The following is a 20,200-nucleotide window of genomic DNA, read 5'->3' as shown; positions in this document are numbered from 1 at the left end:
AATTCAAAGGACAAGAAAGTTCACTTTTTAATCCAACCTTTATCATTTTTGACAAATTCCAGATACATAAAGTAAAATGGACCAAAAGAAAACTGAACTTTACTCTGTTTCTAATCGATATTACAATTCTCTAGTCGAGCTGAAAAACAGGAAAGCATCAAAGACTCAAACAATATTTGAAATACAAAATTATCAGCTAATTTCACTGCATTGACTGAACAGTACCATCACTTCTGCTACTGACACAAGGATCAAACACATGATTGCTGATCCCCAAATACTCCCATTAAGTCTCCCACTGGATCCAATCCATGCACTCTGTAATTCTGCTAAACCCTGTGACGTGTCATGAGCTAGGTCTGTACGGCTGTGGATGCATCAGATATGTTAAGAAAAACTGAGATATGCTTCAAATATGCTGAGAAAACAAAAAACTGAATGCATCGCTTTATCAGAAGAGAAACAATAATAAAAAGGTAAGAACTGTGGTAAGAATACCACAAACCTGAAGAGACACATTAAGGCTCATCACAAAGAAACTGAGGTAGGTAAACGTCTCCGTGGAAACGTCAAGCTGTTTTTTTTTTTTTTAAGCTATATTAAGCCAACTAGTAAGATGATGTGTTACAGCTGTTTTATAGCCAAACCAAACTCATTAAGACAGTTTTCATTGAGTAAAACAACACTAGAATAGATAAAGTTTTTATTGACTAAGATGCCCAACAGTCAACTAAAACTTGACTTAAAACAGGATGAGATTAACTAAATACGATAAAAAACTAACAAGGACTAAGAATAAAAATAAAATTAAAAAATAAAGCTGACAAACTGAACACCTGTCGACTGGACGAGCGACTAGTTTGTTCAAGAAACAAATTGACTTTGTTGAAAAGAACCTCTATTGGGTTTTTTAGACATTGACACCTGGAGGTCGATAATACAGATTAAAACAATGAAACAAACTGCTTCTCTCTGTGTATCTGGGACAGGAGGAGTGTGATGGAAAATAACCTCCTTGGTTAGTTTCATTCAACTCTTCACCCAGTTCATACCAGTCAAACACGCTCCAGTCCGCTCTGGTGAATGGAACTGGAATGAGTTGAAGTCAGTCAGTCAGATTTCTGTTACTTGCATAGTCTTTCATCATTAACAGAGCTGGATTAACAGTATCATAGTAGCTGTTGTCCTCTGATGTCCAGTAACGAGCTTTATTTACTTCTGTAAGGATTGTTTTTGTCTTCCAGTGCTGCTGAAGTGCGAACACTCTTCACATTTGGTGTGTGTGAAGGAACAGTACAGCTGTCAGCGTTGTGAATATGTGAGCGCACACGTTCCAACCGTCCTCGTCCGTGTCACAGTCCGCTGAGCCTTTGTGCTCAGGTGATCCTCTCCCGTCGTCATCCTTGATGATGATGATGAAGGCCGACCGCTGCCTGTGGCAAAGAGGAGGAGCGCGGCTGCGTAGAGGAAACTCTCCGGCACCTTGATGCATGGATCCATTCTGGCTTCCCTTCAACCTTCAGGAGGGTCCTCGTGGTCCGCAGCACTTGGTAGGAACCTTTCCACCTGGAAGACAGAAACACTTTATCTAGTGATTTCACAAACTCAAAGTCTCCTGGTTTAGAAGGATGGATAGCCTCCTTTCCCGGCTCCTGCAGCAACCTGTATATGAAACTTTCTCAAAATGTTGGTTATGGTTAGCACATAGTCAACCATAGACTCTTCTGTCCATACCAGGGTAGCACGGTGAGATGTCAGCGGCAGGCTCACACCTGTGGACGTTCAGTAGATCTTCACATGAGCACTTCATGTGGACTTAACCCCGTTGTTCTGTTAGGTGTGCATCTGATAGAGTACAGCTCCAACGGCAAAGGTTCTGGCTATTATAAATCATTTGCATGGTTTTAGGCAGCTTTTGTCCTGTCCTGAGCTCTGGGGATGATAAGGAACATGCAACTTCCAATCTATTCCTACACTTTGCTCAGCTGCTGGAAAGCTTTACATGTGAAAGAGTTCTCTCTATCACTGTTAATTCCCTTTGGAATTATTTCTTTCATTAGACATTTTATCACTGTTGCTGTCTCTTCTCTTCTTGTGGGAAACACTTTAATCGATTTTGAGAACTGATCTACAACAATCAGAAGACGCTTCTATCCCTGACTTGGAGGTAAAGTCTATTTGCATATTTACCAAAGGTCCTGATGTTGGCGGTAGATGGTCATGTCTTACTGTTTAGTTACATTTGTTGTTTTGTAGGCATACTGTGCATCTGTATTGGGTTCAGCTCACATGATCCATCCAACTTTTCCCTACATGTGTGCGACCTGGGCTAACACATCAGGGTGGAGCCACAAGCCGGACTCTGTGTACAACCCTTGTTTTCCCATGTTTTCTGACAACCGTCAGCGCAGGATTGGGCACCCGCGACATCATGTAGTGAGGCGAGTGGCAAAAGAACAGGAGGTTGTAAGGATGCACATTGAAGTACCACAGAGGATGGGTTAAGCGTGGCTTGTTTGGCAGCACTGTCTTCTAACATGTTACCATTAGAAACAGAATCAGTACTACCTGTGTGTGCAGAGTATTTTACAATAGCCAAGTGAAAGGACAAGAACAGCTTTCAATAGATTAGATATGGGAGCTGACATGTGCCTCTACTACACCTGCTTCAGCGGCAACGGCGTAACCAGGAAGATATTGGGTGTCTGAGGGACGCATTACTGATCCATCACAAAAGAAAATCAAATCATAATTTGGAACAGGGCTTTGCATTAAACCAATCAATGTCTTGTAGTCATGTGTAAGTAGCTCATCGTCCATATGAATCAATGGGAGCAGAGTAGCTGGATTTTAAGGTGGGGCTCTATAAACTGAAATGGCAGAGCTGAACAGAATGATCGCTTCATAGCCTGACCTACGTGCAGCAGTCATGTTCAAAATGTGCAATACAGCATGTGGAACAAAAGCTAGTAGCTGTAGCTGCAACAGCTGGTAAGCATGCTGGCATCCCCTGCACTACAGGAGGCAGCCTAGAAGAATAGAAAGCCACTGGACGATAATGAGAGACATGTTTCTGAACCAAGATGCCCGAGGTGAAGCCGTTCACTCACACACATACAGATGCAAAGGCGTATTGTTGTCTGGCAAACCCATGGCTGGTGCTGATGTGAGAGCAGTTTTCAAGTCTCTGACAGCAGATGTCATGCTTTCAGTCCACTGAGTGGGTTCAGGGGCAGAGTCCAGAGTCCACTGCAGTGTAACCATGGATCCAATGCCTGCAGTAATTCATCATGCCCAAGAAGGAGCACATCTTCACTTATGTGGAGGAGGCACTGCTGACAGCAGTTTAACTGTCTGGTGAGAGGAGGCGGCGACCATTTTCCCCAAGTTGTTGACTCTCTGCTGACATAACTTCAGTGATGCTCTGTGTCGTTTTTCAACTGTGCACCTTAGAAGGAGAACAGAGTCTCTTTAGCAGGCTTCTTCAGAGCGGCAAGCCATCAGATCATCAGCATAGTGGAGCTACGTACTAACACCAGAGAGCACAAGGTCATCAAGGTCCCTCTTTACCCCAGCAGCATATATAGAAAGGGACTCCAGGAATCCTTGAGGTGCCCTTGTGAATGTGTATTGCTGACCCTCAAAAGTGAAAGCAAAAAAGGTTTTGGCTTTCAGGGTGCAGTGATATTCAGAAAAAAGCTGAAAATTGGAATTTGAAGGCAATGAGGCCAAAATGGAGTTAATATCAGGTACAATGGGTTTGGCTGCATCAGTTGAGTTCACTGCTTTAAGGTCTTGCATGAAGCGTCATTCTCCAGGTCTGCTGGCTTTAGGAATGGGGAGAATGGGTGTATTACAAGGATATGAAGTAGGTACCAATACACCCTTTTCTAGAAGAAAATTAATTACAGGTTTAATGCCTTTAATTGCTTCTTCAGGTAGATGGTATTGCTTTATTTGTGGCAAAACTGCATTTGGTTTCAGTGTTACTTTGTGAAGAGCTGAGACTACAAAGCCTACAAGGATTTTATTCAAAGCCCATAAAGATGCAGATACCTCTGCTAACTCTAAGGAAGGCTGAAATTGCAAGTTAGGAGAATAGACTGTATAACATAAGTGGACGTAGCCACCATGACATCACCCATGACCTCCTGGCTACACCGTGCGAAGTCGCTGCTAACAAAGTTAGCTTTAAGAATATGATTGTGGAAACTATAGCTAATCTTAGGAGCTAATTGCATACATGTCCACATTTGGCAAATGTTACATAAAAGAGGACTAACCTTGTAACGTTATTGTAGATTAAGTTATTGTGTGTAAGTTAACAATAAACTGTGTGTAACCACTTATGGTAAAACATATTCTCACATTGTGTTTTAAAATTAGTTCTTCAAATCTGAGGATACATTGCCCAACTTAGTGAGTGTTAACAGCGACAGCAAAATACAAAATGGGGTTTGTCAATGTCGTTAATTTACGTTGGCTAACTATTAGCTATAAGTTTCCTGTAGATTTCAATTCATTTACCATAATGGAACAATAACATCATTACAGTTTTGCTAACTGTTGTTGCTGGACGTGCTGTTCGTTCAAGAGCCAGCAGATGGAAATTTGCTCATTTAACTAAGTTAACGTTACACCAGAGAACACTGTTATTGATTAATGTGTATTCTCCCAGTTAAATGAATGAAGTCCAGTTCATGTGAGTGTGCGTTAATATTAACATTCTTTGGTTTTGTGTTTGTATGCTTTTTTTTTTTTCAGGTCCTTTTCATTGTTGATGACGGGCATCATCATCATCATCATCATCATCTATTGGAAAGATTCTTTCTCCTTATAGAAAAAGTGAAGTTACTGAGTGCTGGGAACCATCATGGCATGAGCACCCACACAATGCCACAGACATGAGGAATAGTTACTTTTCTATTACTATTTAATGTAAAACAGTACAGCAGACTGTTCTTTACAACTAAGCCGAGGGGATAATGTGTTTTCAGATAACTGTGTGGGGCTCATCTAATAATCTAATGAGAGTACTTTTTCCTCTATAGGCTACAATATGGACACAGTCCGCACTATTAAAATGTTTTTTTTCCATCCAGCCTCAGTGTGGATCATTGGGGACAGCTGCATCAAACGTCAACCTCATCGCAGCAATGAAGGAGGATCCGCATCACCACCACCTGCAGTATACAGACATGAAGATCATCCTGTCTGGCATCACCCAGAGATGCAGGTGGAAGGATGGTGCCAATCCAGGGAAGACTGACAAGGCTCGCAGGTTTGAGGACAGTGTTATGGCCACATACGTTCATTGTTTAAGTGGCAGCTTTGTACATCACCCTCACATAAAGTTTGACACTCCTGCGATGGAGTTCATTTCACCACCAGGGGAAATGATTTTTTTTTAAAAAAACAGCCCGACTTCAGCAACAGTGAAATATTCATGTCTGACAGTTTGTTCACTGTTGAAGTTGAGCCTTAATGGATTTTTTAGGCCCAAACATAGCCCGCAATGTCATGCCTTATGTGATGAGTGTTATTTTTGTTAATATAGGTTCTCTTTTTTTTATTATTTAACACTCTTGGCCATAACACTGTCCAACGATTCCGTTACCATCCCAGTCTTACCACCATGGTCTTCGACACTCTGCCCCCATGTCAGACATAGCTGTAACAAATTGTAAATACTTTAAAACGTTAGAGTTCATAGTTCTCAGTTATTGTAGTTGATATCAGTGTGCTGTTCCAAGAGCATCACTTATTTATAGAGGTTGTTACTGGAGCAAATTTACATTCAAAGACTGAGTCAGGTTTTTGTCCCCTTCATGACGACTTCACATGAACTGTTCACATGATTAGACTTCAGAGCAGCTTCTTCCACCAAGCTGTGAGCCTGCTACACATGAACTGTCTGCAACACAAGGACTCATGATCAATAATGGCTCTTGGACTTTTTGCACCTTACCTCCATTACTTATGGACTGCTGCGATTGCTTTTACAGACAACCTACAGACTGTTGCACCATACTCATGTTAACTGTTAAGGCAGCTTTTATTCCTTCAACCAGGCTTTGCACTTTACTCACTGAGTGTACAGACTGCTGCTCCAAGCACTCTTAAGCTATATATGAACTATTACTTTTATGTGGTTTCCATTTTTACTGTAATTTATACTTGTTACTAAAATTTATGTTGCGTTGTACCTCTTTCATTATGCAAACTTTTTCTGTGACAGTTAAGTTCACCTTTACCTTCATCCACAGCTGTATTTTTTTATTTTTTAAAGTATTTACAGTTGATTGCAATTTTCTCACTTTATTATGTAATTCATCCATTTATTACATTCTTTTATACATCTTTCCAGTGTTGTTGATGGATAGTAAAACTGTTGAAATTAATGCAGTTTTTGATGTAAAAGGTATTTATGAAGCTCTTGCCCTAAATTTGTTGATAGTTTTTTTGCTCCAATTTTTTCCGGAGAACCTTTATCAGATCTTTCAAGGTCAAGAGTCTTGACTTCAGTCTCCTCGTCTGCTGACACTTCAACTTCAGCTTTTTGCGAGCTGCGACCAGCTGTTCCTGTACTGCATGTACTTTACGTTTGAGTGTTCTGGGAGACTCAGAGCCGATGTAGCTGTGATCTGTGCACACAGAGGGTTGCGGTGGTTTCGTGCAGAGGTAGCTATGATCATGCGTAATTGTTTGAGAGTCTTGGCTTGTGGTATGCTCAGTTCTGTCACCAGAGACGACCTCATCAGCATCAGTTTTGACCATAACTGTGTTTTCAGGACAGATACTGATCTCATCATCAGGCTCTTCCTTCACAGTGATGATGTTATATTCAGCAGAAAGATCGCCAACACTATCTCTGTTGTCCATTTCAGTATCGGCCTCATTATCAAACACAGAGCACAAAGATGTGATAGGTTCTCGCCAGTCATAATGAGCAATAAATCCAGGTGCAGAACATGAAGGGACAGTAGTAGAAACTGAACAGTCACTTACCTTCATAGTCATACTTACCGACTTGATCCGTGTGGCCTTGGTAGTTTCTTTCTTTTTCAACAAATAAGGTGGAAAGTTGAAAATGGTCGGCACAGCGGTGTCCTTCAGCCTCCTCTTGCCCTAATGGTCAACACAGAAAACATCAGTAGGCAGATTGTGATACATGTGATCACTATTTATGAAGCTTTTTGTGATTTAAACCTGCAGTGCAGAACTTTTTTCTTCCCCTTCTAGCAGGGAGAGTAATTACAAAAACATTGTCAACGCATGTTTATGACATATGCCTCCTCACTGCTGTCGCTACTGGCTGTTAAACAGTGGATAATATTTTTTGAACATCACAACCCCTGTGAAAAGACTCATCTCACCATCAGAATTTGATCCATTCGGTCTGATAACATTTGGAGAGTCTAGAAAAGCCAGACGATTGAATCAGGAGGACTAAACTGGAAGTTAGGCAGCTCAGTGGGCATGTGCAGAATGTTTTCATTCGGGTAATTACTTTACAGCGATATTTGGCTTTTTTTGGCTTCATGTGCCACTGAACAACTTTAATGGTAATGAACGGAGTCCCGCCTCCAACGCCATCTCCGGTTCTTGTTATACATCCATGGCTTCTCCTCTGTTCAGTTCTTGCAAACCAGTCATTGCTGGTTGATGTAAAATGCATCACTACCGGTGCACCAGCGCGGTGCAGTCGCCCCAAACACCAGATTTAAAAACTCTGTTTACTGTGAAATACAGAGATTTACCTGGCGATGAAAGGCTTCATCAGCTTTGTGTCAACTTGTTTAGCTTCAATATAGTGGACGTTCATTTATATGTAAAAGTATCACACTGCAGGTTTAAGTACAGACTTTTTAAGGGTGGTTATCCTAATTCTCAAACATTTTAGACTTTAGACCAGAAAACAATAGTAACATACAAAATAGAAAGAAAACCGCAAATTTCATAACCATTTAGGCCTATATTAAAAAAAACAACTATTCCCATTAAACAGGAGCATTGAAATCATAATGACGTTACATTTGCATGTGCATCAAATTGTAGTTGTGATGAAACTGTGCTGACGTTGGTAAAAATGAAAAAGGCATCATGACAGGTGTCTGATGATTTCAGTACATGTTGTTATCCACACGTTCTGATTCATTTCTTCTGAAGAGTCACCATGTCAGGTTTTATATTTCAGCCACTTTCACCACATTAAGTAAATTCACTGTGTAATTAGAGCATAAAAACGTAACCGTCTACCTTCTTGTCTATGAAGAACTGATCCTCCTCAAAGTGATTACAGCACAGGCGTGACGAGCTCGACGGGGTCCAGTTCTTTCTCCTCACATTAATTATCCATCGCTTCAGCCTGGCGTGATCACTCAACGGAAATCTGTTGGAAAAATTAAAATGAAAGAGTTTAGATGATGACAGTTGGCACTAACCGCAGGAACCACATAACAACAAACATGACATCACAATGACATCATTTGATTGTCCAGTCTTGTCACAATATTTGGGTCGATTAAAAAGGAAACATCCAAAAAGCTGTCGCCTTCCATCTGCCTGCTGGTGAACATCAGGATCTTCTCACTAAATGTAGTAAACTCATTGGCTTGTTATTCCATGATGATTAGACGTCTACACATCATACAGTAGCTACATGAACAACAGGCTGTACAACGCCACGTTACCATTGGAGAGTGCGAGAGAACAACTTTTTCCTCGACTGTTTAACTTGATAGACGTGACAGGTATTCAGTATATGGAACCCAGATTGGACCAAAATGTCTAGTTTGTACATCAATCTGTATTCCATATCAGTGCTACCTAATGACAACACAGAAAGGTAACCTTACTGTCTCGTTAACCTGAACTATCACAACGTCCTCGTGAACAGTTTTATTAATTTACATTAAAGGACCACTGAGTGATCCGAGTAATGCATGCAAAGCTGGGTCGGCCATCTTGGACAGCTGGGTCAGTTTTGTTATGAAGAATTAGAGAAGATGCAACATGAACAAGCCTAGAAATGCCTTTAGCTTTCAATAAGAGGACATGAATGAGTGCGGATTTTATCGTCAGTCAGTTCACGGGGCTCCATTCATTCCTATGAAAGTTTCTCAGTGGCACATGAAGCCACAAAAGCCACTTCCTGCTGCAAATAAACTACCCGGATGAAAACATACTGCAATGCTCTATGGGCGGCGTGCACTCATTGAGCGTGATCATTTGATCATTCTCAGGGGTTGTGGTGCTAAAAAGAATGTATCCACTGATTTACAGGTGTTTCTTGCACAATGTAAGCCTATGAGAAAAAGTTTTTTAGGCCCAATTGCTTCACATGACGTTGTAATTACATGTTTTGGCCACTATGTCATATTGGCGTCAAAGCCAAGCGCTCCTCTGTACGCCAAATATTTATTCCCAAAATGGCGAAGTCATGACCCACCCTACTCTGTCTCTGATTGGCTGGTACTCGGTGCCTTCGTTGGTTAGGTGTAGGCACGAGGAGTGAGATTGGTTAGAGTTAGCTTAACAATATCAGGGTAAGCCCATCGGAGGCAGAGTAGTGCGGGTCGTGACTTCGCCATTTTGGGAATAAAAAACATCGAGCAGGGTGAAAATGGCGCCAAGTGTTCATCGCCTGGAAATAACGTTAAAAATGCCCATTCAAGTCATGTATTCAACAAAAGCTAATATATTTAACAACTTGTGGCGACATAATCATTTCATACAGACTGCAGTACTGTGAGAGGAATAAATTAAGTCCAAATGTACGTTTTCGGTGTTCTAGTCGTCTCCCCACCCAGGCTGTAGTCTGGACCGGAGCCCTACCTCCATTTTGAAGCGTAGTGAACGTAAAGAAATCTCACGGGAACTAATGGCGGAGGGTCTTTGTCTCAGTCGGGGATGAAAGATAACATAACACAGACATGTTTTATTCACGGCCTGAGGGTATTTATATAGCGATCGGCGGGAAAAATTAATCTGTACGGAACATTTACGTTAGTTTGACCCTGCGGAGCTCTTCACGAGCTCCACACGCTCATCTAAACAGTCACTTATCATCACTTCTGGCTCCAAAAAAACAAGATGGCGACGGTCAAATGCGAAACTCAAGGCTTCAAAACAGGAGCCCACAAACCAATGATCGCGGTGGCTAAGTACATTATTTTTATACAGTCTGTGCTTACCTGTGATATAAACTGGGACAGTAATTTCTGGTAGTGACAAAAGGCTTAAAACAAGATGTACTTACCGGAAAAACTGAAGATTCGACTCCTTACAGGGTCTTTTAGTACAACCGAACGCCGAGCAAGACATTTTTAGGCGTATGCAATGTTACAGTTAACTTTCGTTAACTTAAAACAGACTGCGAAAGGATCCAAAACACGGACAACGACCTCAAACCAGCTCAGCGCGATTCAAATGCAAGTTACACAGTGCAACTGATATGTATAGCGTCTTCTTCTTCGTCTTCTTCCGCTTCCTCTTCTTCTTCGTGTTTATTGGCGGATCGCAAACCAACTGTAAAGGTGCATACCGCCACCTACTGTATCGGAGCCCTGACATTAGATCATCTGAATACTGATTGGTCTGTAGAAAACAAACAAACAAACAAACAAACAAACAAACAACAACAAAATCACCCTCTTTCCTGACCCTGCCTGTATTAAATAACTTACCAACCCTGACTTTCCTGAAGTCATGCCCTGAGCTCAGTAGTGATTTTATACTATTTCTGAATGTCTCCCTTTCTGAATTATATTTACTACAATGCAGGATAATGTGTTCTATATACTGACACAGATATTATATATAACGTGGGTGAAACCCTGCATGTCTGAATCTTAATGACTTCTCTGCAGTTTGGATATGAACAGTTTAATATGAACTGACTTCTGTATATTATCATAATGTCTCATTCCTTCTGCCAGGTGTTAATCATGGCTGCTCTAATTAATGATTTCTGTCTGACTACGTCCACTTCTTTTGACTTTTTCAAAGTGTTTGATTCTATAGAACCTGCTTTTTTGATCCAAACACTAGAAAACTTTGGGAAAAATCCCTCAATTATTTGCTTACCTTATTACGGTCATTACAAATTGAGTATGGTCCACTGTTTGTTTATTTTTGTTTACATTTCTGCAGAGCCACACACAGGCCTGTAATTAATCAAAAAACAAACACTGAATGTAACTGTGTAAATAACGATAGTCTCACTTCAGAGCGGTTGTCCATAAAACTTGTAAAGTGACTGTTCACTGTCACATCTGGGTGAACTTTTCATTCATATAGGATTTGTAAACATCATTCATTCATATTTAGGCTACGTGAACACCCTCTTGGTTTGAATTTGTCCGTAATCTCGGGCTTGTCAGGCTTGCAGACCTGTATATAATTTGCCATAGTGTGGATATATTGTGAACTTGGTAGATGGTCCAGTAGGTGGCAGCAGTAGACAGCCTGTTGACTACAGAGTGAACTCTGCACACTAACTCCACAATCTTACACCAAAGCAGCTTAACATTATGCATCTCTTGCAAAAGCAAACAATTCTATCAAAACTCCTCAAACTTTTTTTTAAAAAAAATGTGTTTTTGTGTCAACACAAAACAACAATTGAATAAGTACATGATGTACCAACTACACACTGATAGTAGAAATGAAAAACACTTGTGTCTTTTGCTTTTTCTGTGTGCAGGACTTTAGCAGTTTAGTCATACATGTAGTAAACACACAGGTATTCAAATGCGTAAAGTATAGATGTGTATTATCAAATGTAACACACTATCAACACAACTAAGAGGAAAAAGGTTTTTTTTTTTTTTACAAATGTTCTAACACTCCCCAAACAACAAAAGCCCCTCTTACTCTGTCAATATCGGCCTCCATTGTTGTCCAAACCAAATGTTTACCTGTGGCCGATTTATAGTGATCAAGCTCTGAGTTGTAAGTGAACTCATTGTCTAAAAGTGTTTTCACTCGTGTCAACATGGAAAGGCAAATAGTGTAGCAATGTAGAGTCCAATGTGTTAATGGTTTCACAGATAGTGCTTCAAGAATCACTGTTAGTGTTTAAGCATTCAGAAAAAACTGTAATAAGCAAGAGTCTGTCTACTACTGGCACCCTATTCATTTAGCAGACTGAGTGTAAACAGCACACAAAGAAGAACAAGGAGAACAGAGGACTGTAAAACCCCATGGACTTACAAATGTAGTTTTAGATCTTGTCTAAGAACAATTAATTGTTGTTGATTGTATGTTTATGTGTGTGTACATCATATGTGTGTCTTTATGTGTTTTAGTTAGACTGTTATTCTACTGCCTTTAAGCAAAGAAATGTACCACTAGCATAATCTCATCATCCATAATAACACTATCATGTTTCGTACCATTCTGATTGTTTCACTTTCAGAACGCTAAAGCTACCAAATCGGAATTGTAAAATTAGGAATCATGCAATTGTGAAATTGGAAATACTTAAATTAATGGAGTAACTATATTCAAGAACTGTACCCGCCTGTCTGTGGACAGGAGGGGACTGACTCTACTCCCCCAGACAGCTCTGCAACCTCTGGGATTGGCCAGGTTGCACCTTCTGGGCAGGCAGACCCAAACCTTAAAACAGTATCTTATCTGAGACTCTAGGCTGTTTTTAGGGTGCTCTTTTGGGCTGCTTGTTGCTTTTTGCTGGTTCTTGCTTTTGACTTTGTCTTCTTGCTTTCTGCCATGCTCTGTTTATCAGGTCTCTCATACCAACTACACAGTAGATAACTCTGCATCATGCATTCAACTCATTCACTAGCCATAGCCTTGTGTACCAGTTTCCTTCTTGTGTCTTGTCTGTAAAATGTTGTAGTGTTTAGTACTTGTAGCTGTAGTATTAGTGATAAATGTGTATGTAACTAAAGTGGACTTGTTTGTGTTTTCTTGTGTTTGCATCTCAGTCATTTAACCTTAAAAGAACTATACCCTTGCAAAATCATTATTAAGATTAATAACAATTGTAATTCTAATTGAACAACAACAAGGACGACTATGTCCCTATTAATATACCTACATCAATATGAGTCACTGGACGAATAATTTCATGTTGGAGTTGTGCACAATAATAACTCATAATTCCCCCATAAAAATCATAAAAATATTTGAGTGCACAAATTCCTACACATTCGACACAGTCGCTCATGATGTTTTAATATCAAAACTCTCTAAATTTATCTTCTCATCTAGAGCACTGGCATGGATGTCTTCATATTTATCCAATAGGATACAATGTTGGTGACTCATTGTCCCGTAACATGAAGAAAGGATCACACATTAGCTTGATCAATCATGTCTGAGTCTAAATGTAAACAAGACAAAAGGCATGTTTTTCTCTAAGACTATGGTACAACCTCCTAACGCTGATATTCTCATCAAAGGTGAAAAACTCGACATAGTTACTGATTTTAAATATCTTGGTGTGACACTGGATCCAAATATGAACTTTAAGAAACATGTTTAAAAAAAAAACAGTTAAAACCATAAAGTACAACTTAGCACATTTTAGACATATTAGAAACTGTCTCTCTTTGAACGCTGCAGATATTCATGCAGCTATGATTCTTTCCCATTTGTCTTATTGCATCACATGTTGGGGGCAGGCTGGAGAAACAGCCATAAAACCTCTTGAGTCCTTAAACAAACAAACTATAAAAACTCTGGACAAAAAGCCAGTGCATCTCCATCACTATAGGATACTGGAGAAATACAATTTACTGAGCTTTGTTAATTTTAGATTATTCTCAGATTTGTGCCTATAACATGTTAAATGGTTTGTCCTCCTCCACGATGTGACTTTATGTTCACTCGCTCAGTAAGTTCTATTAGATCCTCCAGAATCTCCTCTATACAAGATTGGACCATTTCATCACACTGCATCTGGACAGTCAGCTTTCTCTGTGAAGCCACAACTCAGTGGAACATTTACCTGATGATATGAAGAGCTGCAGTTCCATCAGTACGTTCAAAACCAATTTAAAAATCTGCTAAAACTACTCAGCTCTGTAACCACTGACTCTGAATTTCATCTCATGGTCTCATGAACGCAAATAATCTATTAATTCGACAAGCTTACATTATTAATTTCTAGTTGACATTGTGGGTGTATGTGATGTGTTATTGTGTGTAGCTTTGTCTTTTGTATTATGTGTCCTGTGTGTTTTTTGCTTTGTACTGTAAACTAACTCTGGTACAGTACATCAAATGGTAATATTTATGTTTAACACTGTATATGGTCCCAATAAATACATAGATAAATACATAAATAAATAAAATCATAAGGGAAACCCACACGCCAGTCCCGATGGAGGAGCTCTGGAGGAACACTGCCAGGAGATTCCAGGAAAATTCAGGTGGCAGCTGGAGGGATTTATCCTGACACTAAACAATTCATGAATTCAGACAACAGGTGTCTGGCTATGGTGAAGCCTCTAGTTAGACTAAACTCCACTGTGTGTTCTTGTCAGAGACTGAACCAGTCACAGACCAGTCCCAGAGCACCGTTCTGCTGATGATGGATACATCTGGGACGTCCATTTGTGAAAAAGATTAAGATTAAGATTCAGATTTTGTACTGACCCTGCCCAGGATGAGCTTCAGTTCATCCTGTTTACTGGAAGGAATTTAACAGCTTACAGAGTATAATTCCACCCTAAATCATTAGAAATGACAGTTGTATGTCATACAAGCCTCTTGATTCATGCTCTCTCTCACTCTAGGAAGCTAGATTTTCCCCTCCCTCTCTGGTTTGATTTTCCAGTTTAAATATGAACAATAAACTATCAAGGCTTCAATTCAATTCAATTCAGTTTTATTTATATAGCGCCAAATCACAACAAGTCATCTCAGGGCACTTTTCACATGGAGCAGGTCTAGACCGAACTCTTTAATTTATAGAGACCCAACAGTTCCTCCACTTGGCGACAGCGGCTCAGAGACAGACAGACACAGAGAAGCAGAACATCGTCTCTTTGTGTCTTCGACAGACAGTGTTTTCTTGTTCAGCTGCAGGGGAAGGATTAGCAACAAAAAGAGGGAATCTGGCACTAAAGTTATTAACTTTGAAAGATATTGAAGCTTCTTGTTAGCTTCAATAAACTTTTAAATACATTTTTGTACAGAAGAATCACTGTGGATTTTGTTCCCCGTCACTTCCATTGTAAGTGCATTAGTGCAGTGACTGTTCAGAACAGCAGATTGCTTATTATATCTTGAGAACCACATATATGTGTATCAAGTGCATTGAAAGCAAAACCTTTACTGACTGCACATGTGAAACTGAACAGATCAATAATACATCCTCAGATACAATATTAGGAATTTGCCTTCATGTTACAACAGAAAGAACAAGAAGCACCACAAAGGTCAAGCAATCATAAATAATCTAAAACGGACATTTACTAAATAAAATGTGTAAAATCTCTTCTAATGTTCACAGTATAAAGAATATGTTGTTGTATATTTGTTGAAGTTATAATATCAGCATAATTTATTTATTTTTGGCCATTTTTTGGATGTTTTCAATGAAAATACTGTTAATATTTCTACGTAAATGAATTATTACCTGCTATTACTGGTAATTATGATTCAGAAAAGTCAGATTTGAACACAGTAACAGACAGACCATCCACCACTAACCATTATTTTCATCATCGATTAATCTGTTGATTATTTTCTCCATTGATCGATTTGTTGTTTGGTCATAAAATGTCAGAAAATAGTGAAAAATGTTGATCAGTTTTTCCCAAATTCAAGATGATATTTTGTCCACAACTCAAAGATCTTCAGTTTACTGTCATAGAGACTAAAGAAACCAGAAAATATTCACATTTAAGAAGCTGCAATCAGAGAATTTGGACTTTTTCCTCTTAAAAAAAACAGACGAGACACTCATTTCATCTTCAGACAAAGTCTATGATCTTGGCAAGACATCGTAATTAAAGCAGAACAATGTGGTTACAGCATATAAAAAAGGTCATAGATAAGTAAGTAAGTAAAACTTTATTTATACAGCACCTTTTTTAACACAGGTTACAAAGTGCTTTACATTGACATTGGGACACAGAGAAAATAAGACACAAAAACCATGAAAGACACATTCAAGAACACATACAGACAGCTTACACGGGTGTTTTTTGAAACAGTCAACAGATTCAGCTGATCTGATGGAAGTGGGGAGACTGTTCCAAACCACAGTTGCCTTTGGTTTTTAGTTTGGCACATAGACCTAAGTGACTGCACAGTAGTATAAGGGCTTAGTAGCTCAGATATGCAGGATTTAAGGCCTTATAAGTTATTCAGAGAATCTTGAAATCAATCGTTCACCGCACATCTGCAACCAGTCCTGGTTCATGTGTTTTCCTAAATTGAAAAACACATGTTGGTTCAATTTAGGTTCGTTAGTTATGACATAGGGGGCCAATAGATTACACAATTGTGATGTGGAAACTTGAAGCATCCAGAGCACAAACACTGAGAATGGATTTTACAGAGAAGAAGGAAACATTTGATGTCCAGCAGAAAAATTTAAAAATCAACAATATTTACAGATTTTACATGAAGGAGAAGGATGCTTTAAGAATTTCTAACAAGGTAATTGAACCTTTTTTGTTGAAAAACCATATTAGACAGTAATTATTATTGAAAGTAGAATATTTTTATGTCTTAAAACATGTCTGTTAGCAATTTAAGCCTCTCTCTGATACTGCAGTGGAAGAAGTATTCAGATCCTCATCAAGATCACATAAAATCTGCAGAGAACAAAAACAGGTTTACAGATCATTCAAATGCATTAAAGTGTCATATTGCTAAATCTAAAGCTAAAATGCCAAAAAAAAAAGAACTAGTTTCAGGTTCTCTAACATGAATATTTGCAAGTTTTCTTTGTCTCCTTTGATAAAAAATCAACTAAATTTCTTAGTTTTGAGCTGTTCTTCTCATCTTGGGCTGTGGGAAGTTGTGATGGACTTGTTTCTGGATCTGGATATTTGTTCTGTTAAAAATTCAGGTTAGTTTTTCTGTGTTTGGCTACAGGCTGATGATAACTGATGATAACATCTAACTGACAAAAATCTCAGAGCAAGTTTTGCAGAAGTGTGCAAGGAAGTTCTGCAACAGTTTCTATGACAAAAGGAAGTGAAAGTACAAGGTTGACTGGCAAAAAAAAGGAATGCATGATTCAAGGTTTACATAACATTATTCCCTTATATGAACTTGATATTTTGGTTGGTTGAAGCCTTTCTATTGTATTTTAATTACCGACCTCCGGGCCCTTTCCTGTCTGATTTTACTGAGTTCTTATCTTCGGTTATAAAGTTGAACAAAGTTTTAATTATTAATGATTTTAACTTTCATGTTGATGATGCTATCTCTAAGGTTGCATTTCTGAATTTCTAAATATGTTTCTTGGTCCACATACAGAGCGGAGCATACTCTGGACAGTCTAACTATTGATAATGTTCGCTTGGAGGATTTCCTTGTCAGTTCCTTGTCTTGTAATTACATAAAAACATATGTCTCCATTCAAACTAGAGAAAACTTCACAGCTTTATTTGACCTTGATGTGCTGTTAAAGTGTAACAATGTAGAGACCTTGGTCCAGTTATTTAATGAACAGTGCTCCTCTGTATTGGATATAGTGGCTCCTTTCAAATCTAGACAATTCTCTCCTGTCAAATTCTCACCTTGGATTAATGAGACAATCCACAATTTTAGGCAGAAATGTAGGAAGACAGAACGCTTATGGAAAGTCTCCAAACTGGAGGTCCATCGGCTGCATCTGAAAGAACTTTTAATCAGTTTGAATGAAATGATGCACTATCATCTCTCAGACTGCCTGCAAGTGCCTGTTTTCTCTCACACTAACTACAACAATCTTCATAAATGTTTTGTGGACAAAGTCATCGACTGAACTCCTTTTCTACTGTTTCATTAGATGACATCTCTAAATTGTTACACACAGTTAAACCTTCACCTTCATTAAACATTCTTCCCTCATCCTTGTTTTTAAAGGTTTTATTCAATTGGTTCCTCTATTGTAGCCATGATCGGTCTCTCCAACTAGCTTTGTCCCTAACCAGATGATGGGAAATGCTCATTATTGGTGTTACTTGATACTGTTGATCATGGTATTCCATTAAAAAGGTTAAACCAGTTAGTGGATTGGTTCTCATCTTGCTGACAGGAGTTTTTCGGTCTCTGTGGGTCAGCACTTCTGTCATGCGGTGTCCCACAGGGTTCCATCATGGGTCCTATGTTGTTCCCTTTATAAATGCTGCGTCTTGCACAGATTAATTAGCCATTATAGCGGAATCGCTAATCATTTTTATGCCGATGATATTCAGTTGTATTACTCTTTTAAACCTGATGAGAGTCAGCAATTGTCCATTTTAAACAAATGTTTGGGTGCCATCAGGATTTGGATGGAAGACAACTGCCTTCAGTTAAAAGCAAATAAGAGGAAGCTCTTATAATTGTTCCTGAAAATTTTATTCCAAACATCAAGCAGCATATGGGGTCGTTAAGTCTTTAGGTGTCATCTTTGTTGCTGTGATTTTAACTTGTCAGCCCTGTGCTGTTTGTTGTCATTGCTATTTTTAATATTGCCTTTAATAGTGTATTTTTCATTAATGTAAAGCACTTTGGTGGTGAAGGGAGGCTAACGTCAGAGGACTGAAAGAACAACAAAATAAACTCTTTAAACTAATTCAAGACTTTAGTGGACATCTGACCCATCATGGCTGTTTTAATGAGGTTAGTTATGTGATGGGCGGAGTTTATTCTCATTCCAATAAAGCTTCAGGTTAAACTAACTTAACGCTGGTGAGCCTGAGGCTAACAGCCATTTCATGCATTGTTCATTTCCAACAGCAAAGATAAGAAAAACACACACTTGGTCTTCTTAAAGTCTTCATTAGGTCAGTTTTAAAGGTCTGTGGCAACATTAATTAATCTTATAAACCTTTATGGAGGCCTAACAATTTAAACTTATGATCTACGTGGTTTTTAAGTGCATGTTTTTACCGTTTTATCAGTTTAAATTCAGATTAACTGTTAGACATAATAAGAAAAGGCCTCAAGCTTTCCAGGTGAATATGATGAGGTCACGTAGCTGTCAGGTTAATCTGTGTTGACTTACAGTTAAACATTGACTCATATTGCAGTTACATATTCCTGGTTGTATGTTGACTGTTCAGACTGTCAATCATCAGTTTGTGACCTCTGACATGTTTAACGTGGTTCAGACTGATGATGATGATGATGATGTAACAGCAGAATGAACAGCTTCCGGCTGGTTGTTCTGATAAAAGCTGATCTGACCCTGAGGCAGCTCAGGGCTCCTGTTTCAGCTACACTGAGTTTCTTTGTGTATTTACTCACTACTCATTTTAAAGATGATTTGTTGACGTGGTTTTTCTCATTTCTGACTTTTGCTTCCTTTTTAAGAGAAAGTTCATCCACTTCTGCTAAACTTCCTTTGTGATTCCTGTCAGTCACACAAACACGACACTGCGACTCTGTTTGTACAAAACGAATCTGAAACACTAAAAGCTGCAACTAACGATTATTGTCATTATTGATTAATCTGTTGATTATTTTCTAAAATTATATTTTAGTTGTTTGGTCCATAAAATGTCGGAAAATGTTGAAAATTTTGATCAGTGTTTAGTCCTCAAATATCTTCTTTTGTCCACAACTCACAGATATTCACTTCACTGTCATAGAGACTAAAGAAAGAAGCTGGAATCAGAGAATTTGGACTTTTTCTTCCTAAAAAATGACTCAAAATGTTTAATCGATTATAAAAATAGTTGGACATTAATGTAATAGTTTGCAACTAATCAATTATTTGTTGCAGCTCTTCTCTATTGCTCCATAAAATGGATAATAATTTGTAATTAAAGGTTCGTCTCAGTTTCCCGGAGTCCAAACAGACATTCTGAGATGTCTTGTTTTGTCCGATCAACAGTCCAGAGCTGCAGTGATTCATCCTTTAAGTCATTGTAAGGTAATAATACTTCAGTTGCATAGCTCTGCTTGAAGAAAACATATTGAAAACATTATATTAACATATATTTAACATAATCTGTCATCTCAACCCTTGCAAGAAAAAAACAAAACAAGCGTCTTCCCCCCCCCCCCAAAAAATAAC

At 38.8% G+C, this 20,200-nt stretch overlaps 1 protein-coding gene across 2 annotated transcripts; it reads right to left on the bottom strand.

The window, feature by feature from the left end:
- Nucleotides 1–19: 19 nt before the first annotated feature.
- On the bottom strand, nt 20–10,497 carry LOC137177322 (THAP domain-containing protein 5-like). Of its 2 annotated transcripts, XM_067583506.1 has the most exons (4): nt 10,262–10,494; nt 8,260–8,392; nt 7,027–7,128; nt 20–1,566 (listed from the first exon to the last, which is right to left on the bottom strand). In XM_067583506.1, exons 1-4 carry the CDS (start codon nt 10,324–10,326, stop codon nt 1,513–1,515), a joined length of 354 nt encoding a protein of 117 aa, XP_067439607.1. In that variant the 5' UTR covers nt 10,327–10,494; the 3' UTR covers nt 20–1,512. The 2 variants fall into 2 exon arrangements, with proteins under 2 accessions (XP_067439607.1, XP_067439606.1); XM_067583505.1 differs by having other exon boundaries at nt 20–7,128; nt 10,262–10,497.
- Nucleotides 10,498–20,200: the final 9,703 nt, after the last annotated feature.

This window comes from Thunnus thynnus, chromosome 24, assembly GCF_963924715.1.
Source record: "Thunnus thynnus chromosome 24, fThuThy2.1, whole genome shotgun sequence".
NCBI lineage: Eukaryota > Metazoa > Chordata > Actinopteri > Scombriformes > Scombridae > Thunnus > Thunnus thynnus.
Note: the sequence above shows the minus strand (reverse complement) of the source record. Positions and strands in the feature narration are given on the sequence as shown.

What these genes read in the sequence shown, in the direction of transcription:
- LOC137177322 (XM_067583505.1), bottom strand. Translation starts at nt 10,326, where the DNA reads ATGTCTTGCTCGGCGTTCGGTTGTACTAAAAGACCCTGTAAGGAGTCG. An exon ending in TCGAATCTTCAGTTTTTCCG is followed by an intron (nt 8,393 to 10,261) that starts GTAAGTACATCT and finishes TTTTTCCAACAG; the next exon opens with ATTTCCGTTGAGTGATCACG. An exon ending in AGTTCTTCATAGACAAGAAG is followed by an intron (nt 7,129 to 8,259) that starts GTAGACGGTTAC and finishes GTTGACCATTAG; the next exon opens with GGCAAGAGGAGGCTGAAGGA.